Consider the following 25446-nt stretch of genomic DNA (forward strand, 5'->3'; position numbering starts at 1 on the left):
TCTAGTCTCTCCTGCCAACCAGTGTCACAGTCACTGTGTCAGAAGCCTATTTTCATTATGCCATTCCCAGGCTCAAAGACCTTGCTTGAGTGACCTCGAACTGTCCATAGAATAGAGTCCAAAACATTTAACTCTTTAATGGTCTGAATCCAATATACGTTCTGACTTATCTCCTGCTTCTTGTCTGCACACAAGTGCCTACTCCAGCCAAACTAACCTCCTCACTCCTCCCAGGCACACTCTGAACTCACCTATAATCTCTCTCTCAGCCCCTATATTCCTGTTTCCTAGAAGGTCCTTCTCTGTCTCCAGCAGGCAAACTCTGCCCATTACAATCTGATGCGATTTCTCCTAGCACTTGTGGCGACCACACAGCTAGCCTACTCACCCTTCCTGTCTGCTTGCCTGCCTCCCACAAACATAGGCTAAGTAAGTACCTACTGCTTGCCAAGCCCTGCATAAAGTGCTACTTAAACATTTGGGTTCTTATTTAACATTTTAAAAAATGCTCGTTTTATCTCACCAAACAACCTAAAGGTTAATGGCACGGGTTCTGGAGTCTGATAATCAGGTTCCTTGATAATGCACCATATGTAATCTTAGGTAAACAGATAATTTTTCTGAGTTTTAGTTCTCCATAAAATGGGGGATAATCATATCTAACTCAGGAGATTGTTGTAAAGATGAAATGAAATAATATCAGTCTCATTTTAACCAGGTGCCTTAGGGATTGATCAATAAATGGTTGCTGCTCTTATGATTATTATGATGGTCATTATTTGGCACAAAGATGTCATATTGGATTTTTAATTGTTTCATATTCTCTCTAGTTCAGCATTACACAGAAAGGCCATGCAGTAAGCATCTGTTAAATGAGTGAATGAAATGGAACCAAGCGGAGACCACGGTGGCCAATGGCTAAGAAGGTCAGCCATGCAAAAACTGTGGCTTCTACTGTCATCTCTAAGCAGGAACAGTACAAAGCCACCTTCCTCCATGACACTCCCCTTCCAGAAGCTGTCACTCTATCTCCTCTGAGTTCCCATGGCATTTTTCTCTTCCAAACACCTATCCCATTCTCCCTCGTATTATAGTTAGATGAGAACTCCATCTTTCATGGGAGTTCTTACTTGCCCTAAGCTTTTTAGGGAAAGTAATGAGTCTTGTCCTCTTTGATTCTTCAGTTACTTAGCTTGGTGATTGCAAAATGTGATACAAACTGGATAAATGGTGGGCAACAAAATAGATCCAACACAGACAGCAAAGGATCTCCACAGGACTGATTCAAACCTGGTGTGAATGAACAAGTTCAGGCAGAAGATGCTGGGGATCCTATTTTTCATGACATCAATGGAGCTGGATGCCAAGGGCCACTAGTCAGTAGGGGTCAAAATCTGAGGACAAACTTGAGAAGCACTGGGGGGTTTTAGAGTCCAGCAATAACTATCACTGAATTACAGGATCACTGTTTCCTTGTTTGAATGGAATCTGCAACTCATACCTCTTCTGTATTTCAGATGACTAAGAGTGAGGGTGGGCCACATTCTTTCTCTGTTTACCAAGCTTGAACCTACAGCCTTTTCTGATTTATTGCTCATGTCCCTTAGCCTAGGTGGACCCAGTGGGGCTGATTGCAGACTGACCCGAAGGTCATGACTCCTTGCTTGCTCTAGCCCCAGTTTCCTTGGACTTGTAGCTATGTCATGGGCTGCCCACAGCCCTCATTCTTCCTTTTTTCCTCCTCTTCTCTCTCTCCACAACATACATAACACACAGGCTGCAGTTTCAAAGCTTGGTTCCTTCCACCCTTCACAAGCAGACACCCAGCTTCCTTGTCTATAAAATGGGGGCAATAATAATCCCTACCACTTACAGGTCATTAGAAGTTGCTGCGGCTATCTATGTAAAGCACTTGGCAGATGCCGTGTGAGGTGGATATGGGGACGTGCTACCCACATTTCCTTTTTGGGACCCAAGGAGTGATTCCTTCAGCTGGGCCCTCTGGTGTTGGCCCATTTTGAGAACTTTCTTGACTGAGGAGAGATACCTTGCCCAAAGTCACACCCTGTTCCAAAGGCAGCAGCCCACAAGCGATGATTGATGAGTGCAGGGGAATAAAGGCCGGGCTCCCCAGCCCAACTCGGGTTGACTGTGCGGGACCACCCCAGCTCCAGAGGCACCTCATGGGCTCAGGTGAGTCTTCTTTGAGACTTCACTCAGCCCAACCTCTCTCTTGGCTTTCTCCTGCTTCCTTCCCTCCTAGAGGTGTTGATCCCAAGAGCACTCCCTAACAAGCTAATGTTCACCTCAGAGAGTGTTCCCTAGGACACCCACCTTCTGACACCGAGGACGGAGTGGGTTTACCATGTGTTGGGTCTGTGCATCATGGGCAGGCACCTGGCACTAGCACCTGGTCTTGGCAGGGATGCCCACATGGCTGGTGCTCAGCAGCAGAGGCTACTCCCCAGGCCTCACTGCCTAGCTCCCTCTCAGCACCTCCCCCCGAAGCTGTTGGGCCTGGGATGAGGCAGAGATTTAGGGGCTTGGGAAAGCTGTGAGGAAGAGGGCTGTTCTCAGCTGAGTCTTCCTCAGGCTCAAGGCAGTGGCCACTGTGGGAAAGAGTCAGAAAAGCAGTTCTCACTCCTCTTTGTGATTTATGCTGGACAGCTCTGGGCAGCCTGGCCCGCCCCTTCCTCCTTGCACAAGAGGGGCCCATGAAACTTCATGGTCCCCCTAGCCCTGAGCTCTGGCCTTACTTCTCTCCCTGCCTTCCTCTCCGACACTGCAGTTCAACATTCAGCTTTCTGGCTGGGAAACCACGGAAAGTCATCCTTTATCCTGTGACTTGATTCAGAAGCTCCTCTGAACCACGTCTCCCCATCAACATCAGGGTCTAAAGATACCCATGCCTTGGAAAACTGCCACCTTAACTCAGCAGCTGGGGAGGAGGTGGCTCTGCTGCAGGGAAATGCAGAACTGGCAGGAGCAGGGAGGGAAGGCCAGGGGAGGAAGCAGTAGTGGAGCGCCTTAGTCTTCTAGTCAGGCAGGATGGTATCCCAGTATTTATATTGGGCCCAGTGAGCTCCAAGCCTTCCCCAGCTCATGTGCTAGAAATGCCCTCGCGAAGCAGCTAGCAGATGTTTTGCATTTTCGCTTCACTCATTTGCAGAAGCGACAAGGATCTTAGTCATGAAAGCCCCTCATACTCATCCACAGAAGTCCCTGTGGCAGGAGGAGACCTGGGCATGTAGCCAGAGGCTAACAAGTTTCTACAAAGCTGCATGTTTAATATTTCAAAACTAATACAAACTTTACATTGCATATTATATCCTGTTTATTATATAAAAATGTTTTCTTCATAGATTATTTGAGTAAAACTGATACTCCCGGAAGAAATGGCAGGTTTATTTCTTCACTCTGCATACAACTATCACCCACCCCCAACCTCTGACTATGTACACGCTGGGGGGAAAGTACTGTTCATTCTAAGCTTTTCCTCTTACTGCAGACTGTCCCCACTATATGTCCTACTCTTTCCAAAGCCTATCTGGCCAAACGCTACTCCTTAATTCAAGGCCCTGCTCCAATGTCACCTCTCCCATGAAGTCTTCCTAGATTTCCCCTCAGGTTGAAAATAATCTCTGCCGTTTTGAATACCTTCAGCAATGTGTGCTTCATTACCCCTGACCAAGTTCCCTCTTAGTCTTTTGTGTCTCTGTCTTATTTTTCACATAAAAATCAGCTACTTGAGAAAAAACTCTGATTTCCCCGTCTCCCCCATGGAAACTGGCAGTGTATAGTTAGTAGGTACTCAGTACACGCTGAACGTGTCTCCAGACTACTACTACTATTAATAATGATAATGATAAGGGCAATTTCACATGGGTGTGGGTCAATGTCAACCTCCGCTCTGTGGTGCATTCATGCTTGGCTCTAACCAGTCCGTGCTCTGGGCCCGGGAAAGCTGTGCAGTGTCTTGCCTTCAGAGGTGCAATGGCTCATTTTCTAGTTGGGGAGGACTCTGGTCCAGGCTGAAAGGCTTCACCTGAGCAGTAACAAAGAAAACATGATCATACCTTAATATCGTCTTCTGGCCAAGAGTTCAGCATTGTTGCAAGATGGCCTTTGTCATGAATGGTGATGAACAGCCCACTAGGAGAAACAAAACACGGACACACAGGGAAACCAGGCAGTCAGACTAGGAACAGAGCAAAGACCACAATACTGTGTATCACTGCGCCATTTCATTTTTCCCACAGACCTGGGCAAGGCAAGGCAAGGCCCTGCCCTTAACAGTTTAGAGGGCTATTTCTTTCTTCCAACTTCTCCTCACCATAAGGCAAGGGATTCATGGGGCCGAGGGATGTGCCCACCTGGAACCTGTGCTCACCAGTGCCTCCACTCTCCCTTCTTCCTTCTAGACCAGGCATCCAGTACCCCAGAATTCTCTGAGTGACTCTGAGGAAACCATTTTGGCCTCTTCTACAGGTCAACCCTTCTGAGTACAGACCACACTATGGTGGGCAGACCCCTAGGCCTGGGGCTGTGACTGGAGCTTGGACATGTGCGTTGTGGTGTCCAGACACAGGTACGTGAGTCCCCAGGGCAATGGGGGGATGGAGCCAGGGATAGGAAGAGGGGAGGGCTGACAGCCATGAACCACTTTTCTCTGCAGCATTGGAGTACATGACTTCTAAATTCAAACTTGGCCTTCCAGACCAGCATGAAAATGTATCTGTAAAAGCAGGAAGGTGGAACATATTTTATTTAACAGTTTATTACCTTGATTTAGAACTTTTATTTATGTTTGGGCCTTTGTATGTGGACCTGAGTCTTCTGCCCTGGGACCAGGGTTGTGAGAATATGTATACCTGGGGTAGTTTGTGCCACTTCCTTCTTTCCCTTTTTTTCTCCAATGCACCCAGAAAAGCTCCTTTTGCTAAAGAAGCACTCATTCTGTTTTGCCAATGTGAGTAGGCTGGGGAGGTGTGGGAGAACAGTTCCCCCACCCTCACCCCCAAATGCCCTGGCTTACTCAGACTTCCAAACAGTACTTTTCATGGCTTCGTGAGATGCTCGGATTTTGGATCCACTATTTAAATCATGCCCTAGCCAACACGGTCAAAACCCTTGGCCCTGCAATTTGGTCTCAGCAAGTCTTCTAAAACTCCCAACCCTGTATACTCCTACTCTCTTCCCTGTCTGCTTCACCCAGGCAGCTAAGGGCAGGTGGAGAGAGCCTTACCACAGGGCAGACAGACTGGCTCTACTATAAATTCTCCACTGTCAACCCACGTGGACTCTAAACAACCAACAGTCTTTATTCTTTCAGTGTTTCTCTGGTCAAAATTCACTCTTTCCACTCTTTGCAAAGATATTTTCAACTGCCCTGTTCTCAAACCTCCATCTGCCTCACCTTCCCCCAACTCCCCTTGCCTCTGACATCACATGAAGCCATGGAATGGTATCTCTGTCAGCTTCCCACCGCCAAACCTGCAAACCTCTGTGTCTGCAGACAATTCCTTCATTTCTTCTGTTCCAATGAATATTATAAAGTCTTAATTTTACTCTTCTTGCTCTCCTCTAGATTTTCCATTAGCTTCCCATAAGCCACAAAATATCTCCAAGTCTCTATCATCTTAAAGACTTCTGGCTTTTGCAGAATACCTGGGTGGCTCAGCAGTTGAGCGTCTGCCTTAGGCTCAGAGTGTGATCCTGGAGTCCCGGGATCGAGTCCCATGTCAGACTCCCTGCATGGAGCTTGCTTCTCCCTCTGCCTATGTCTCTGTCTCTCATAAAAAAAAAAAAAAAGACTTCTGGCTTTTGTTACTGACAGTCTCTTGGACAGAGTAAATGTTCTGCTGATAACAATTGTAAAACTGTTACTTAAAAATTTTTTTAAAAAATTATTCATTTGAGAGAGAGAGCGCACAAGCCAAGGAAGGGGCAGAGGAAGAGGAGCAAGCAGACTCCCTGCTGAGGGCAGCTGGATGTGAGGCTCTCTGAGAACACTACATGAGCCAAAGTGAGATGCTTAACTCACTGATCACACAGGCACCCAAAATTGTTATTTAAAAATTTTTTAATTTAAATTCTATTAATTAACATACAACATATTAATAGTTTCAGAGGTAGAGTTCAGATGCATTTAACACCCAATGCTCATTACATCAAGTGCCCTCCTTAATGCTCACCACCCAGTTACCCCATCCTTCCACCCACTTCCCCTCTGGCAACCCTCAGTTTCTTTCCTAGAATTCAAACAGGCACCCTCTGTTTTGTTTCTTAAATTCCACACATGAGTGAAATCATATGATAATTGTCTTTCTCTGATTGGTTTATTTTGCTTAGCATAATACCCTCTAGTTCCATCCATGTTATTGCAAATGGTAAGATTTCATTCTTTTTTTGATGGCTGAGTAATATTCCATTGTATAGATACATCACATCTTTTTTTTTATTGGAGTTCAATTTGCCAACATATAGAATAACACCCAGTGCTCATCCCATCAAGTGCCCCCCTCAGTGCCCATCACCCAGTCACCCCCACCCCCCGCCCACCTCCCTTTCCACAACCCCTTGTTCATTTCCCAGAGTTAGGAGTCTCTCATGTTCTGTCTCCCTCTGATATTTCCCACTCATTTTCTCTCCTTTCCCCTTTATTCCCTTTCACTATTTTTTATATTCCCCAAATGAATGAGACCATATAATGTTTGCCCTTCTCCGATTATCTTATTTCACTCAGCATAATACCCTCCAGTTCTATCCACGTCGAAGCAAATGATGGGTATTTGTCATTTCTAATGGCTGAGTAATATTCCATTGTATACATAGACCACAGCTTCTTTATCCATTCATCTTTCGATGGACACCGAGGCTCCTTCCACAGTTTGGCTATTGTGGACATTGCTACTATAAACATCGCGGTGCAGGTGTCCTGGCGTTTCACTGCATCTGTATCTTTGGGGTAAATCCCCAGCAGTGCCATTGCTGGGTCGTAGGGCAGATCTATTTTTAACTCTTTGAGGAACCTCCACACAGTTTTCCAGAGTGGCTGCACCAGTTCACATTCCCACCAACAGTGTAAGAGGGTTCCCCTTTCTCCGCATCCTCTCCAACATTTGTTTTTCCTGCCTTGTTAATTTTCCCCATTCTCACTGGTGTGAGGTGGTATCTCATTGTCGTTTTGATTTGTATTACCCTGATGGCAAGTGATGCAGAGCATTTTCTCATGTGCATGTTGGCCATGTCTATGTCTTCCTCTGTGAGATTCCTCTTCATGTCTTTTGTCCATTTCATGATTGGATTGTTTGTTTCTTTGCTGTTGAGTTTAATCTTGAGGAACCTCCATACCGTTTTCCAGAGTGGCTGCACCAGTTTGCATTCCCAACAGTGTAAGAGGGTTCCCCTTTCTATTTGTCCTGTGTCCTGAGTTGCTAATTTTAGCTATTCTGACCTGTGTGAGGTGGCATCTCACTGTGGTTTTGATTTATATTTCCCTGTTGACAAGTGATGTGGAACAGTTTTTCATGTGTCTATTAGTCATTTGCATGCCTTCTTCAGAGAAATGTTTGTTCATGTCTTCCGCCCATTTCTTTTTTTTAAAAGATTTTATTCATTTATTCATGAGAGACAGAGAGACACAGAGAGAGAGAGAGAGAGAGAGAGAGAGAGAGAGAGAGAGAGAGAGAGAGATTGAGAGAGGCAGAGACAGAAACAGGCTCCATGCAGGGAACCTGACATGATCCTGGAACCTGGGTCTCCAGGATCACGGCCTGGACTGAAGGCGGCACTAAACCGCTGAGCTACGGGGCTGCCCTTCTGCCCATTTTTTGACTGGACTTTCTTGTTTTTTGGGTGTTGGGTTTGATAAGTTCTTTATAGCTCTTGGATACTAGCTTTTTATCTGATAAAACATTTGCAAATATCTTCTCCCATTCTGTCGGTTGTCTTTTGGTTTTGTTGACTGTTTTTGCTGGGCAAAAGCTTTTTTATATTGATGAAGTCCCAATACTTCATTTTGTCTTTTGTTTCCCTTGCCTTTGGAGATGTATCTAGCAAGGGGTTGCTATAGCTGAGGTCAAAGAGTTTTGTTCACAATATGTTCTTATAATTGTCTGTATTTCTTCAGTGTTGGTTGTGATCTCTCTTCTTTCATTTATGATTTTATTTATTTGGGTCCTTTCTCTTTTCTTTAAGTCTGGTTAGGGGTTTACTGATCTTATTAATTCTTTGAAAGAACCAGTTCCTGGTTTCATTGATCTGTTCTGTTCTTCTGGTTTCTATTTCATTGATTTCTGCTCTAATATTTATTATTCTTATTCTCCTGATGGATTTAGGCTCCATTTGCTCTTCTTTCTCTAGCTCCTTTAGGTGTGTATTTGAGACTTTTCTTGGTTTTTGAGGAAGGCTTGTATTGCTATACATTTCCTTCTTAGGACTGCGTTTGTTCCATCCCAAAGGTTCTGAACTGTTGTATTTTCATTTTCATTTGCTCCCATGAATATTTAAAATTCTCCTTTAATTGCCTGGTTGACTCATTCATTAGTAGGATGCTCTCTAACCTCCATGTACTCCTTCCAAATTTTCTTTTGTGATTGAATTCAAGTTTTAAAGCATTGTGGTCTGTGAATATGCAGGGAATAATCCTAATCTTTTGGTACCAGTTAAGACCTGATTTATGACCCAGTATGTCATCTATTCTGGAGAATGTTCCTGTGCACTCAAGAAGAATGTGTATTCTGTTGCTTTACAATGAAACGTTCTGAATATATCTGTGAAGTCCATCTGGTGCAGTGTGTCATTCAAAGCCCTTGTTTTCTTTTTTTTTTTTAAAGATTTTATTTATTTATTCATAGACACAGAATGAGAGAGGCAGAGACACAGGCAGAGGGAGAAGCAGGCTCCCTGCAGGGAGCCCGATGTGGGACTCTATCCTGAGTCTCCAGGATCACACCCCAGTCTGCAGGCGGCGCCAAACCGCTGCGCTACCGGGGTTGCCCCCAAACCCTTGTTTTCTTGTTGATCTGCTGCTTAGATTATTTCTCTATTGCTGTGAGTAGGGTGTTAAAGTCCTCTACTATTATTGTATTATTATCGATGTGTTTCCTTAATTTTGTTATTAATTGGTTTACATAATTGCGTGCTCCCAAGTTAGGGGCAGAAATATCTACAATTGTTAGATCTTGTTGGGTAGACCCTGATATAGTGTTCCTCTTCATCTCTTCTTATAGTCTTTGGTTTAAAATTTAGTTTGTCTGATATAAGGATTGCTACCTCAGCTTTCTTTTGATGTCAATTAGCAATAAAATGGTTCTCCAAGCCCTCACTATAAATCTGGAGATGTCTTTGGGTCTAAAATGAGTCTCTTGTAGACAGCATATCAATGGATCTTGTTTTTTTATCCAATCTGTGTCTTTTGATCGGAGCACTTAGCCCATTTATATTTTAGAGTAATTACTGAAAGATAAGAGTTTAGTGCCATTGTATTACCTGTAAATTCACTGTTTCTGTTTCTAACTGGTCTTTGTTACTTTTGGGCTCTCTTTTCACTTAGCAGATCCCCTTTAATATTTAATATTTCTTCTTATTATAGTTCTATATATTCTTAAAGATTGTATTTCTTAAATATTATTATATAATATTTCTTATAAAGCAGCAGGGCTGGTCTAGTGATCACAAATTCTCTTAGTTTCTGTTTGTCCTGGAAGCTATCTCTCCTTCTATTTTGAATTATATCCTTGCTGGATATATAGTATTCTTGGATGCATATATTTCCCATTTAGTACCTTGAATATATCATGCCTGTCCTTTCTGGCCTGCCAAGTCTCTGTGGACAGGTCTGCTTCCAGCCTTATGTTTCTATACTTTAAGGTTAAGGACCTCTTGTCCCAAGCTGCTTTCAGGATTTTCTCTTTATCTCTGAAACTTGCAAGCTTCAAGGTGCTGACCTATTTTTATGGATTTTGAGGGGGCTTCTATGTCTCCTGAACTTGAATACCTGTTTCCTTTCCCAGACTAGGGAAGTTCCCAGCTATAATTTGTTCAAATAATCCTTCTGCCACTCTCTCTTTCTTTTTCCTCTTCCTCTGGGACCCCAATTATTCTCATATTGTTTCACTTTATGGTATTGCTGATCTCTTGATTCCTCCCCTCATGATCCAGTAAGTTATCTTTTTCTTAACTTATTTTCCATCATTTTATCTTCTATATCGCTCTCTTTTGCCTTATTTATCTCAGCACTTAGAGGCTCCATTTTTTATTGCATCTCAGAAATAGCCTTTTTAATTTTGACCTGATTATAGTTCTTTTATTTCTCCAGTAAGAGATTTGCTAGTGTCTTTTATGCTTTTTTCAAGGCCACCTAGTATCTTTATAATCAATGTTTTGAATTCTTGTTCTTAATCTTACTTACATCCATATTTATTAGATCCCTGGCTGTGAGTACTGCCTCTTGTTCTCTTTTTTGGGGTGAGTTCTTCTGTCTTCTCATTATGTCCAGAAAAGAATAGATGAAAAAGAAGGAAAATACAAATATAACAACACCAGAAAAATATACACTACACAGATCAGAACAGAAACCAAAAAGAAAAGAAAAAAAATGAGAACAAAATCAAATAAGAAGTAGAACAGAAGAGAACAATAAACTGGAGTCTGAGTGTATTTTGGTCTGTTAGAAGAAACCAGACCTCAGAATAGACAAGAAACAGAACCTTATATATGTAAAAAAAATGCAGTTGAATACAATGAAAGGAAACAAAAAATGAAAACTACAAACTGTAAGTGAAAAAATGAAAATTTAAAAAGACAAAAAAAATTGATAACAGTTGAAAAGGATAATAAAATAGAAAACTGAAGGACTAAAGAATAATAACTATATCAGAAAAATATATACTACTCTAATCAGAAGAGAACAGAAACCAAACAGAAAAAGGGAAAAATGAGAATAATATCAGACAAGAAGTTGAACAGACAATAAATTAGATTCTAGGTATATTTTGGGTTGTCAGAGGATACTATATCCCAAAATAGGTAAGAAAGAAAAACTTACATATATACAAAAATGAAGCTGAACAGAATGAAAGGGAGCCAAAAATTAAATATATATATATGTAAACCATAAGTGAAAAAATGAAAATGAAAAAAGACTTAAGAATTGATATAACAAGAAAATAACTGAAAAGGATAATAAAATAGGAAACTGAAGGACTGAAGAATAAGAAAAACTACGAATGCTATGTACTTCTTTCTCCAAGAGCTGGAGTTCTACAGTTCTGAGTGATGTGTAACCTCTGCGCTGGTCCAGGTGCGGTTCGGGGAGCGTGCACCGGCCTTGCGGGGGTGGGTGGGGGGTGGGTGGGGGCCCCGGGTGCTGGTGGTACCCCGGCGGGTGGGGGATGAAGATGGCTGTGCCCAGCTCTCCAGCCCGGAGCTCTCTTCTGAGCGCTCATGGAAAACAGTGAGTCCCTCGGGGCTCCGGCTTGCCGTCTGCGCTGCGCTCACCCAGCCCGTGGCTGAGCATTTTATCCTGGACACGCGGCCCGTTTCCCACTCTCCAAACTGTACAGGCCCGGGTGGCCTGCGACTGTGCCACTCCTCCCTGCGGGGCGGCGGGGTCTTGCCCTGGTTCCTGGTTCTGCCTCCCGCTGGGCCCACTCAGGAGCCCTGGCCACACCGGGCCTGGGTTCACGGTTTAGGGCAGCACCGCAGTGCCTTCTGTGACCCCGGGGGTCCCCAGACCACCCGAGACCATGCCCTGCTTTGCCTCCTGAGTGCTTTTCAGGCAAGGACGTCCCTTCCCTGTGCAGACCTCTCAAACCTCTCAAAGTTCCTATTTTGCGCTCCGCTGCTCTATCACTTTCCCCACACCAGGCTTAGGGGGCTCCCTCCCCAGCGGGCGGTTTCCCCCATGCATCCCCTCAGATTCAGGGCTCCGCACCTCCTGCCTTGCAGAACGTGGTTGCTTTTAGCAATTCTTTTCTCCTATCACCAGGCTGATTTTGCAGGTGCTCAGAATGATTCGATAACTATCCAGCTGATTTCCAGGGACCAGATGAAACCAGGAGCCCCTATTCCTCTGCCATCTTACCTCAACTCTGAACTGTTATTTTTTTAAAAAACAATTACATTACTGTCACAACATTTAGAGTATATAAAACACACATATGTTTTAATGGAGGTTGGCCAAAAGCAGGCAGAAACTGAAGGGGAATTTACCTTTGAAAGCAGGAATTATACCTCTGGGGATTTATGAATTTGCAGCTCTTTGTCTGAGGGGAGTCTAACCTGCAAGTAACTTAGAGCAGCAGGGAGCCAAAGCCTTACTAGCTTGAGGTGCCAGAGAAGGGAGCTGGGGCTGAAAGAACAGCCAGGAAGTGAAAGGGGGCATTCTGGAAGGGAAGAAGCTGCAGAAAGAATGAACTCTCAGGTCTGTGTATAAAAGCCCACATTATTGACCTGCTGACCATCACCTGTGCACAGATGAGGGCCTGATAAAGAAGCAGCGGCTGGCAGCTGCAAACACTGAACAGAGATTTCAGTTGCTGCCCATCGGGAGAGAGAGGGTTGTACACAGAGGTCCTTTATAACATTCTACTTACTCCATGCATGCTAGACATGTTCCATAATAAAAAAAATTAAACAAAATAAACCAACAAAACCCACCACAGAACCCCCAACTATTCTTGGCTTCCACATTCCTTGACAATACTGTTCCTTCTCTCTCCTCCCTTCCATAGCCAAACTTCTTAGATACTGTGTCTACACTAGATACCTCCAGTTTTGACTCCCCCTGCAGGACGCCTTCTCTCAGGGTCAGGCTGCCGAAGCTGCACTTGCGAAGGCTAACAATGACTTCCACGTCCCAAATACAATAGGGATTTTTAGTCTTCACTGAGTTTGGCTTGTCAGTAGCCTGTGCCACTTCTACATACTTCCGCCCCAACCTTCAGCCTCTGTGACTCTGCTCCTGAGTTTTCCTCTTCTGGCTGCTTGAAGTTCTTTGTCTTTTACGCAGGGTCGTCCTGTTGTTAGGTGTTAGAGTTCCTCAAAAACTTGTACCATTCCACTTTCCTTTCCCTCTGTTATCTCATCAGGGTCCCAGGCTTTGGGTAACTCTCAAATATCAGCAGACCAGAGTTTCTTACCTTTGGTGCTGACATTTGGGTTGATTTTTTTGCTGTGAGAAGTGAGGTCCTGTGCCTTGCAGGACATTTGGCAGTATATGTGTTCTCTACCGACTATACCAATAGCACCCTATTTTTGCGACAACCAAAAATATCTCCAGACGTTGGTAAATGTCTTCTGGGAGGCACCACCCCTGCTTTTAGAGCCATTTTTCTCAACCTTTATATTTAACTGCCTACCTGACATTTCCCTTTGCATGTCTCAAAGGCATGTCAGACACAACAGGTCCTAAACCAAGTCTGTGATCCTAATCCACCACCATGACTCAGAGACCCACGACAAACTTGATTCTCTTCCCTTCCTCCTTCTCTCAGTGACTGTTATCCCCCACTCCACATTCCTATTTAGTCCATACATCTAGTTTAACAAGACCAAAACCTTGGAATCAACCCTCTCTCCTTTAATATAACCCAATGACAAGTTCTTCAATTCTACCTCCTTCCTCTTTTTTTTTTTTTTTTAAGATTTTGCTTATTTGACAGAGAGAGAGAGTGAGAGCAGTGGGGAGGGACAGAGGGAGAGGGAGAAGCAGACTCCCTGATGAACAGGGAGCCTGATGCAGAGCTTGATCTGGAACCCTGGGATCATGACCTAAGCCAAAGCCAGATGCTTAACTGACTGAGCCACCCAGGCACCCCTCAATATCTACTTTTTTTAATAAATGCAGAAGTGAGCACGTGAACTTGATGATGGCTGAAGGTTGAGGGATGAGGATGAAAGGTGTTGAATAAAGTTGGAGTGAAGTGTGACGTTGTAAATGCTCAAGGGGTCATCTAGACTGGGTGGCGCTGGGCTGAGTTAGACTTTGTCTTGTGACTTAGACCAGGGAAATGCACATACGAAGGCAGGTGGACAGGCCTGGGAAGAAGAAAATCCCAGAGCCTAAGTCTTGGGGGATGCAGGGCTCTTTCCATCACACTAATGGAGGGCAACCCGGTGTTTGAATTACCTTATTTATAAGGTTTGAGAACAGTTCCAGGCATTTGCTGTCCCATTCTGAAATGACCAAGGGGCGCTCTGTTGTATTGATCAAGACAAAAACAAAGCACCGATTAGCTTCTTGGAATTTGTTTTTAAGAATCACCTTTAGGAAATTTGAGTTTGGAGAATTGCACTCTGTCGGTAATAATGAACTTCAAGTACTGCCCTGGATGAGAAAAGCAGCCACACACAGGCTTCCTGAAGTTTAAATAAGGGTATTTGCCAGGGCAGCTTGGTGTCTCAGTGGTTAAGTGTCTGCCTTCTGCTCAGGTCGTGATCCCCAGGGTCCTGGGATCGAGTCCTGCATCAAGCTCCCTGCAGAGAGCCTGCTTTTCCCTCTGCCTGTGTCTCTGCCTCTCTTTAAAGATAAAATCTTTAAAAAAAAAAAAAAGATAGGGATATTTGCCTTGGTGGCAGTAGAAAGGTAAATTGGTCCAGGGGAGTCTCTAAGTCTGAAACTTTTAAAGAACCACCTTCTCCACCTCCCAAACCAGCCATTACTCTGAGGCCCTGTCAGGGGTGTATTTCTGCCAGTTTTTACTTTCCCACAGCTGCAATTCTAATGTCCATAAGTGATTTCCCTCCAAGGTTGTGTAGAGCTAGTCACATGGAACAATAATACCAACAGGATGCCAATTCTTTCAAGCTGGAAGAACTGAGTTCCAGCCCCAGGCTCACTAATGACTCACTGAGTGACCTTGGGGAAGTCATTTACCCATGTTAATTAATCCCAGTGACGCATTCCTGGCCCCTTGGAACTCTTAACTTGACCCTGTTCTGGAAATGTCCCTCACCCAAACAATTCTGGTTCTCAACATTCCCCTGATAAGATAGAGGCTTAGTAGTGATACTTAACAAAAAACTCACATATTAAAGGGTACGATCCTTGCACTATTCTAGATCTTAGCAAAGCTCTTGTGTAATTAAATCTAAATACAGGAAAAGTTTGATTACAGAAATCCTGATACATTTAAAACAGTCCCTCTTTGTTGAAGATAAGGAGAGGGAGGAGAGACACTTAAAATGAAGGCTTTTACATTTAAATGCGAGCTACTAAAATTTCAAAAGACCCTTTTACTCTCATTTTTTTGCATATATAATTTTATGCTTGGCAGAGATCATGGTGCAAAAAAACACCTTCTGAAATGAATTAAGAGGTTTAAATCACTTCTCAAAGCGCTTTTCCATCTATTATCTAAATTGTAGCTACAAATGATCGCAAATAGATTGACTGGGTCGGGATTTTGAAATATCTAGTCCAAGACCTCATTTTATAAAAGAGGACATTGACATTCAGAGAGGTGGAGTGACTTGTTCAAGGTCAGATAGCTCATAAGCAGTAGAACCTGGTTGAATCCAGGTCCTGAGTCCAAGGCTCTCTCCATTGACTCAGACTTTCTGTTCCCACACACAGCTAGAGTTATGGGGTGTAACAAACAGATGCTTACTGGACCCACTAATGGAACATTTTTCTTTGGTGTATGTGGTGAGGAAGTAAAATGTGCAGAGTGAGGAATTCTGATGATAAAACAAATGGGTTGCAGGTTCCAGCAGGACCCTACAAGGGGGGGTCTCTGGCCCATCCACCCATTTCCAGGCAGAACTGCATCTAGACCAGCTCAGAAAGAAGACACCCCCAGGGAAGAAAACTCTTCAATGCCCTCAGCAACCTGTTTGCAGCTTTAGCCACCTTCCACTCCGGGGCCACTATCTTGCCCAGCAGTACTTTGTGATGGAATTGGTTGTTATCTCTGTTTCCCTGAGGTTCTCATCAAGTCATAATTGCAGGCAGTCACTCCTCGACATTCCTTCTTAGTGACTTCAGAGAGAGTACATAAGTGCCATGGGAGGTGCTCCTTCCGACACCTGCTTAGTCTCACCCTGAGACCTCAGACCGACAGGAGTCCCTGAGGCTAGAATGGGGATTTTCAACTAACTTCTAAAAAGCCGGGCAGCCCCAGTGGCACAGCGGTTTGGCGCCGCAAGCAGCCCAGGGTGTGATCCTGGAGACCCTGGATCGAGGCCCACGTCAGGCTCTCTGCATGGAGCCTGCTTCTCCCTCTGCCTGTGTCTCTGCCTCTCTCTCTGTGTGTGTCTCTATGAATAAATAAATAAAATCTTAAAAAAAAAAAAACCACTTCTAAAAAGCCAAAGCACTGAAAACGATGGGGCTGCAAGTGACTCAAGTGAGGTTTTGGGGAAATGGCAGATGGAAGGTGGCACAGACCAGGGGTTAAAGGTATGTGCTTTACAACTATAGCACCGGGGTTCAATGCCAGTCTCTGCTACTCACTAGCGCTGTGCTTATGGACAAGTTACTTCCCTTCCTCAAGCTTCAGTTCCTCATGAGAACATGACACCGGCTGCTTCATACCTTTGCTATAAGGACTAATGAAAAGAGTTTATTGGGGCACCCTGGGTAGCTCAGTGGTTGAGGATCTGCGTTTGGCTCAGGTCGTGATCCTGGGGTCCTAGGATCAAGTCACATCAGGCTCCCTGCAGGGAGCCAGCTTCTCCCTCTGCCTATGTCTCCGCCTCTCTCTGTGTATCTCATGGATAAATAAAATCTTTTAAAAAAAGTTTATTATAGTATCTGCTGGCACTGAACAAGTGACAGCTCTTAGTGTTGCTGGGCTAGTGTAGAGGTTAAGAGTCTAGACTCAGGAGTCAGACTGTCTGGGTTCAGATTTTGCCAAAATGCCAGTGCAGTACCTGGCTCATAATAAATGCTCAGTAGATGTTAGTGGCTAATTATGAATTTGTATTTTATTTTATTTATTTATTAAAGATTTTATTTTATTTATTTATTCATGAGAGACAGAAAGAGCAATTGATAGAGAGAGAGAGAGAGAGAGGCAGAGAGACAGGCAGAGAGACAGGCAGAGGGAGAAGCAGGCTCCACCCAGGGACCCCGACATGGGACTTGATCCCAGGTCCCCAGGATCATGTCCCGGGACGAAGGCAGACGCTAAACCGCTGAGCCACCCGGGCTGCCCTGAATTTGTATTTTGACTAGAATGATTCCAAGTCAATGTGCATGTTTGTGAGGAGCCATGACTGACTGTTTTATGTGCTTTTGGTGAAACAGGGAGACAGTCATAAAGTTTGGTGGAAAATCTTTCATTATGGGGGTCACTGAGTGAGGGCAAAACATTGTGGTGATACACAGTCAGAGCTAAACATTTTCCATGTTTCCTGTAAGTGCGAATATTCAATGAGATTGCTATCAAGGGCCAACTGAAAGGAAAATCAGGGCACAAATGGGCAATATTCATTCATTCATTCATTTACTCATTCACCATTTGTTCACTCATTAACTTGTCTGTCCAGCTATCCATCCAACCATCTATCCAACCATCTATCCATCCATCCATCCATCCGTCTGTCCACTGTTTTTTTTTTTTTTTTTTGAGTATCTCTGTTCCAGGAGCCCTGTTAGGCCCTTTATGTCCATATCTTAATTCTCACACAAGACTATGAGCTGGGTATCCCCACCGTTCCATAGAAGAGATTAAGAAGTACAGATGTGAAGGTGGAGGTGAGATCAAAGCACGGGTCTCTTGGATCTCAGAAATGTGGCTCCTTTCGTGTGTGATTTGGGGCAAGTCACTTCAACTCTCTGTGCCTTAGTTTCCTCTTCAATAACATGGGAGCAATGACTTCTCCATAATGGAGTGACTGAGGGTGAAACAAGGCAAGTTCACAAAAGCTCTGCACATTGGAAAGCCCTACAGACATGCGAATCTTGGTGTTTGACCTTGTTCAACAGGGTGAGTCTGAGAGGAGGCTGATGTGAAGCTCTCCAAGAGAATGCCATTTTCTCCAATCTCTCCAGTTTCCTGGTAGCCCTTAATGGATGAGTGGGGCAGTAACTTAGGTGCCAAGGGGCTGTCTGTGTCCACAGCTGTGTTTGTTTCAATTTTCTTGCCATAAGAAGGAGCCTGAAACCCCCGAAATGAGTGATGCCCTGGGAAGTGCTGCCTTTGACAGCTGGAGTGATGGTATCACCCTGCTCCGAGGCACAAAGGCAGGCAGGAAGGTGGGAAGTTCCAGGAAGCTCCAGGTTGAGACAGAGAGGCATTTCCAGCTTTTGAGTGAGTTATAGGCCATCCTGGGGGATTCCAAGGCACTGAACATCCTGCTGTGAGCTAATGTAACCTGAACATTCATCAAGACTAATGACTCCTCTGAGTAATTGGAACAGAGCGTCTGTCGCTGCTCCTGCTGCTGCAGAGACAGCCTTCTGGGACAGAGGCACTCCTGGGACTCTCTCACTGTTAATAGCCAGTAAGTGGAACAGGAAAAAAGCAAAAATAACTTTGGCTGTTGATTACTTCCCCAAGTTTTTCCTGTTTAGTTCAGGGAAACAATTTTGGAACTTGAGGGGAGATAAAATACCTATAGTGAATATGGCCAGCTGCCAACCTCTGGAATCCAGGGCTTAAATGAACACATGCCCTGCTTTATAGAACATACCACATATTCTTGAAAAGTTGTGAGTAAATAAAATATCTATACTTAAAATCATATTGTATGTGCACTTGGGAGATTGCTGTTTAAGGGGCTGAGAATTGTTTGCGAACAATTGTTCACTGTCCCCTGATTTCTGGTTTTCACAAAGCTAGACTTTCCTTCTTCAGTTTCTAGAAACAGAACCCAGATTCTCCCTTAGCTGATGTTGGGACAGCAGGATCCACTGACCAGGCTGAGAGAAAGCAGCCAGAGAAGTGGGGCGGCCCCCTCCTGCATGGAATTTTGGGATGAACGTGCAGATGGGGCCTAGCACAGCACCAAGCACCCAACAGTTACCTCAAAAAACAAGATAGGCGTTGTGTCTACTGAGTGGCTCAGAATGTGGGTGCTGAAATGAGACATATCAGGGCCTTTATTTTCTCAGTTATAAATGGGGCATCTAGTAATACCTGCCTGAAAGTGCTTCTGAGGATTAAATGAAATAGAATGTAACAGTTATGCTGCATAGTGCTTGGTCTGTGAGAAGGGCTCTGTCAGTGGCAGTTGATATTGATTATGATTGCTCATGCTAAAGGATGGGAACATAGCCAGGTATTTTCTGGGTGAGAAAAACTCCAAGTCCTTTGTTACAGGTTGACTTGGGTTTCCCCTGAAAGATATATTGAAATCCTAGGCCATGGTACTTGTGACCTTATTTAGAAATAGGGCGTTGGCAGGCATCATTAAGTTGAGGTCACAGGGGGACCCTGATCCAGTATGACTAGTGTCCTTATAACAGGAGGTGAGGACACACAGGGAGACAATGACCTGTGGTGGTGGCCGAGGGGAGACAGCACTGATGCATCTATAAGTGAGGCAAGCCAAGGATTGCTGGCAAAAAACAGGAGCTAGGAGAGGCAAGGAAGGATTCTCCCCTACTGATTTCACAGAGACCACAAATCTGTTGACACCTTGGTTTCACACTTCTGGCCTCCAGAACTGTGAGACAAGAAATTCCTGTTGTTTTAAGGCCCCAGTGTGTGCTGTTTGTACAGCAGCCTCAAGAAGTGAATGCACCAACTCTCCACCTTCTGTGCAGTAGCCATGAGCAGTGGCAACCACGATTCCTTTCCCGTACATCTCTGAAAACTCTACTCTGTTGGAATGTTGCAAGGGCAAGGGCAGGTGAAGCTTCCTCCACCCGACAAAGGCCTGTCAATCACATCACTATCTCCAATTTCCATCAGGAGCCAGAAAAATCCTCTTGAATTTTAGAACTCAGTTACACGAAAGAGAAAGAAAAACAAAGATAACGTTCACTTAGGCGAATGTTATTTCTTGAGAAAAAGATTCTTAACCCTTATCTCTGCCTGCAGAGGAGTGACCCTCAGAAGTTTCCTGAAATAGAACTGGGGGAAAAAAAACCCTAGGAAAGTCCACTCAAATAGACAACATTCATTTAGGCTTCTTGGCACCGAGTCCAACACAAAAGGAAGACTTAATTAAAAAAGGCTAGTGACAGTAGGCAAACCACCAAGGCCAGGCTCAGGAGGAGGGATGGATACGTTCATCTCCGGAACAAAGGCTCCTTATTGCCACAAAACCACTATTCCACACGTTTTTGCCATGATGGACGTGTTATGGGGGGGGGGCGGGGGGTGGGCGCGGGAAGTTATACTCTGAAATACAGCGAGAAGCTAGGTGTTGGGTCCAGTAGCAGTCTCATGGAGTCAACAGCACAGCGGGAGAGGTAGGGCTGAGAAGTCCCAAGGGCCTCTGCAGCCCAGCAGCTGGTGAGGCCCAGCCTGAGGCCAAGGTGAAGAAGCCAGCCCTGTCTCAGAGGAACCTAAAAATCATATTCGACCCTGCTTCTGTCAAGTTTCCTCTGGGAGCGTGGCTAAAGTAAGGGATGAGGTCGTGTAGGCCACTTACAATCCTTCTTTGGTTTTATTTTTTTATCTTGAGGAACATCTGATTATTTTAACCCACTGATCAACCACTGCTAATTTCCTGTATCTTGAACAGCCCATCCTGTTTGCATTTTTATCTCCCTCTAGGTGGGATGTTACAAAGGGAGGAGCCTATGCTCCCTCCCACCCTTGTGGAGGCCCCCTTTATTCCTGACCTTCCCAGATAACAAGTGATGGGGAGTGTTCCTGTCCTTGGAGTGAGGCACAAAGGTGAGGGCTGAAACATCTGTCCCTGTGACTCCTTCAGGGGAACCTCGGAATGGGCCGGGCTTCCTGGATCCCTTCTGCTTGAGGTTAACACTGTCTTGCTCCCTGCACAGGCTCCAGGCATTCTGCTTTGTGCCAAGTATTGTACCGGGCACATGGGAACTAAGAATGAATGAGAATTTATCTCTGACTCAGTAGGGTTTTCTGATGGAGGCAGACCAGCCAAAACAAAAAACAAACAAACAAACAAACAAAAACCCCAAAAAGACCCAAGCAGCACATTGGGGTATACCAGAGACATTGTGGGGAGATGAGGAGAACCACAGAACAAGCAGGCCCAGGAAGGCTGAGAGGGACAGCTGCAGAGCTGGGCCTGAAACCCCCAGTCTAGGGCCCTTGGGTTCTGCTGCCCCATTTCACCCTCCCCACCCCCCCCACCCCCACTTGCTGCTGTGAGATGATTTTCCCCAAGCAGACTTGAAGCCCCAGAAGGGCAGGGAGCAAATACACCATTTTTCATTGATTTCCATGGATCCCCTAATACAGCCCTATGGACACTGTATCTCCTTCTGAAAGGGATTTCCAAAAAGATAGTCTCTTCCTTTCTCTCCTTCCCTGAATGTGGGAATGGAGCGGTCAGGACAAGGGTGCTAGTATTTCTACTATGATTATCTAGCTATGTGAATTTGAGAAAGTTACTAGACTTCTCTGAGTCTGTTTCCCCCTCTGAAAAATGTAGAAGGTAGATAAGATGGCCTCTAAAAATCTAGTATTCCACAAGAGAATCAAGCAAGATCGCACTTTCTAGGTTGTTATCTGCAAGGACATCAAGACATGAGGAAAGCCAAAGAATCAGTGACACCAACACTGCAGTTCAGAACAAATAGGTACAAAAGGAGAAATGAAGTAATAAAAACACAAAATAAAACCAAGATGAAGCTTTCATAAGTATTTGTAGCATAAGCAAGAAGATGAAGAAAAAAGTAGAAGGAAGAGGAGGAGGAGGAGGAGGAGGAGGAGTAGGAGGAGGAAATCAATCTATGGAATAGTAGCAAGGCCATGGATTTGTAGCCAGACAGACCCCAGTTCAAATCCCAGCTCTAACCAACTCTTACTTGCTGGGCAACTTTGGCAAATTACTTAATCTCAGCATTAGTTGCTTATTATTTAAATGGAGCTCTAATTAATCATTAATTTAACAATTAAATCTGTCTCACTAGGTTTGTGTGAACATTAAAGAAAATGTTACTCGCAAAGTAGTCTCTCAATTAAATCTCAAGTTGGAACTTAATAAATGTTTACCAGAGAAATGAGTGTCAGTTCTCCTCCAAAAGACACTGAATTTTGTATGATGGTTCACAGACAGGGTGGCTATATGTTCTGGTTTGCCTCTGTCCTGGCACAACTATTATTTGTTTTCCTTTTCACTTTCAAAAACACAGTGATCTGCAGGTCCAGTCTATTAAATTCACTCCTGCAGACATTTATGGGGTGTCTACTATGAAAAGCCGAGCTCATCTTTCTGTTGCCCTTGTTTTGAATCCTTTCCCTGTGTTGTCATAAATTTTAACTTTACTAACAACACAAAGCACCAGAAATGGGATTACTGTCTTACAAAATGTCGTGGAGCACCCCCTAGCCACTTCTGCTAGTGGGGATAAGGATATCTGCCATGGAGGGGTGGAGGGGGCTCACCCAATCATTCCAGTGCCCTGATCTCAGGCTTTTAGCCTCCAGAACGGTGAGAGATAAGTCTCTATTGTTTATCAGCCACCCAGTCTGTGGTATTTTGTGAGAGCAGACTGAATGGACTCACACTCCCATTGGGAACATTTTACAAATACTACACCATTTACTCATAGCTACAGATCTGGGAGGCAGGTATGGTTCCCATTTATACTGGAGAATACTGAGGCTGGATGAAATGAGGTAAGATCATGGAGACAGGAATTAGCCTAAGTAGTACAGGCAAGCAGGTGAGAAGGCATTGTACCTTCAGGTCTCTTATTGAAGTTTTAGGAGATATTTGTAAAACATGAAGCCCTTTAGGATATAGACATCTATTAGCAAAGAGAAAAATTGGAGTAACTTTAAATTATTTTTCTATTTTTTTCTTTCCAGAATTTGCAAATCTCAGATACTGCTCTGGTGTCATTGGTTATGAATGCTTCTTGGCAGGAGAAAATTGTTCGAGTTGTATTCCAAGGGTTGGGGAATTTCTCCATCTGTTCCCTTTGAATCAAAAGGATCCTGATAAGGTATATAAATAGCCAAAGAAGAAAGTGTGGTTTTCATTTAAAAAGCACGCATACATGGAAAAGCTGATGAAGAGTGCCTTGTGTCTCCATCACATCATTGGCTGACTGGAGTTTATAATCAGGAGAGGAAAAAAAAGGTCCCATAGATGGAAATTTCAGCTGAAACGGACACCCTGTCCAAATAGCAAATCAGTGCAGAATCAAAAATTTCTAATTTTACAATTCACAGATGCTTCCAATTAGAACAGGGAAGGTTAATGTGGTTTCAGCTGTTACTTGAAAATATTAAAATGTGCCAAGAAAACCCAGACAGAGTTGGTACAAAGGAGTTTCTTTTTCTACCGAAATATTTACTCCTCCAAAAATAATAATCAGAGAGGCTTCAGGCCCCCTTTTTCCTGAGAAGTCACACTTAACACTCTTCATTTTCTTTTATGGTTGTGAACATGGCACAGACCCACACAGGCCTCCACTTTGCAAAACAAACAAACACCTTCCTGCCGTCTAATAGAACTCTAGTTAATCTGGGTCTCTGGGCAATAAGTTTTTTGGAAGGTGGCTCTCTTCTAACATGAACTTCTGATTTATCCAAGCAAATAATCCTCAAACCAGAGGCTCTGAAATTGTGACTCAGAGGCCCTGCCAGTGTGTTGCTTGTTTTCAGGTATGTGCAAGATAGGAAGGCAAAAAACATCCTGTTTGTTTTTCCAAAGCAGATTTGAGTAGTCACACAAAGTTTTTCCCACTGAGTCATAAATTTCTGTGGCCTCTGGGCTAGGAGTGCAGAACTCTATCAAGACTCACTGAAATAACAGGCCCCTAGGCCAAGGACAAGCTGAAATTGTAAAAGCTCGAATCCATTTTATGCTCGCATTTATGAGACAATTCTATGGGTAGGCATCTGCATCCTATCTTGAAGCAATTTGTAAGCGGAAGACTCTGCCCACTTTAATTTATTATATAAACATTTCTGGAGCTATCAGCGCATATTAGTCATGAAAGCTGGAATTTAATAAAGGAGAACAGAATGCAGTTTTCAAAGAGGACAAAAGTTCACTGGGAAAACGTATGTACAAACCTCAGGGACCCTGATCCCTGGAAGCACATGTAAGAGACAGTTAAGTGCCTGGAATCAAATGCCTGGAAGGGCCACTCATCAGCAGTAGTGGGGGGCAGGGAGAATTTGACTTAACTTGTCATTCTGACAGAGGGTAGCCTCCCAACTACAAATGTCTTTAAAAGAAGAAGTCTCAAAAAACTCAAGATTAGGAATGTTCAAGGACAAAAAGTATTTACTCTGAAATGCCTGGGGAAAGATGTGTGCTTCTCTGGTTAGAAGTAAGTCCCACCTGGATTCACTCAATTCAAAACATTGGTGTTATTGTGAAGCTCAAGAGCAGAGGCTCAGAGAGACATAGACTTCCATCTCAAGTCATTTGTCAATGACCTTGACAAATGAGTACATTTGAGCCTCAGTTTCCTCATCTGTAAAATAGGGATAATGAAACATTTTTAATAAAGTTGTATGTGACAATTAAAAGAAATCATATATGGAAAACAATGCAATGCCTGGCCCATTTAGTCAGTGCTCGATGGAAGCTATTTTTCCTATTAATCCACGTAAACTATCCCGGAAAATCCTTCACTTTCCAGGCTTACTATTAGTAGAAGAATGTAATAAGTAGGGGCACCTGGGTGGCTCAGGGGTTGAGCATCTACCTTTGGCTCAGGTTGTGATCCCCGGGTCCTGGGATGGAGTCCCACATCAGGTTCCCCACAGGGAGCCTACTTCTCCCTCTGCTTATGTCTCTGCCTCTCTCTCTGCATCTCTCATGAATAAATAGATAAAATCTTTTTTAAAAAAAGTAATAAGTAAGGCTAAGAAAAGTTGACTTTATCTGATTGATGTAGATATGAGCTATACTATTGCAGTCTTACTGCTTTTTCTCTATTGGAATACCTTGGGTCTGTACAGCTAACCCCAAACTATCAGATGACAGAAATATCAAATGGAGATCTTAATCTGTTCAAGAGGCTGTGATAATATTGGTGCCACTGTGGATAATTTTTACTGTTACACTGAAAAACACTGTAGCTCCAGTCTTTCTTCCCTATTGGCTTGTATGAGGTAAAGCACTCATTCATGATCAATTTCAACAATTACTTATTAGAGCCTTCTATGCAACAAGTGCTGTTCTAGGCACTTGGGATATTTATTTCAGTTGACAGAATAGACAAACATTCCTGCCTTTATGGGGCTCATACTCATTCACTGATTCTAGTATATGGGAACTGCCATGCCAGGAGTGACTAGAAAGGAAAGGACAAAGATAAAAAGATGAATAAGACACCTGGTCTGATAGGCTTCCTGACTGATAAAGCAGATCTGTAAA

The 25446-nt window shown here is 43.9% G+C and overlaps 1 protein-coding gene across 2 annotated transcripts in view; it reads right to left on the bottom strand.

Moving 5' to 3' along the window:
- ME3 (malic enzyme 3) overlaps positions 1–25446 on the bottom strand; it is a 192446-nt gene that overhangs the window by 61978 nt on the left and 105022 nt on the right. For both annotated transcript variants that reach the window (XM_055320721.1, XM_055320722.1), the window contains one exon: positions 4077–4152. In XM_055320721.1, the coding sequence (XP_055176696.1) occupies positions 4077–4152 (76 nt within the window). The remainder of the gene's footprint in view (positions 1–4076; positions 4153–25446) is intronic.

The sequence above is a fragment of the Nyctereutes procyonoides genome, unplaced genomic scaffold (assembly GCF_905146905.1).
Source record: "Nyctereutes procyonoides isolate TBG_1078 unplaced genomic scaffold, NYPRO_anot_genome, whole genome shotgun sequence".
Lineage (NCBI taxonomy): Eukaryota > Metazoa > Chordata > Mammalia > Carnivora > Canidae > Nyctereutes > Nyctereutes procyonoides.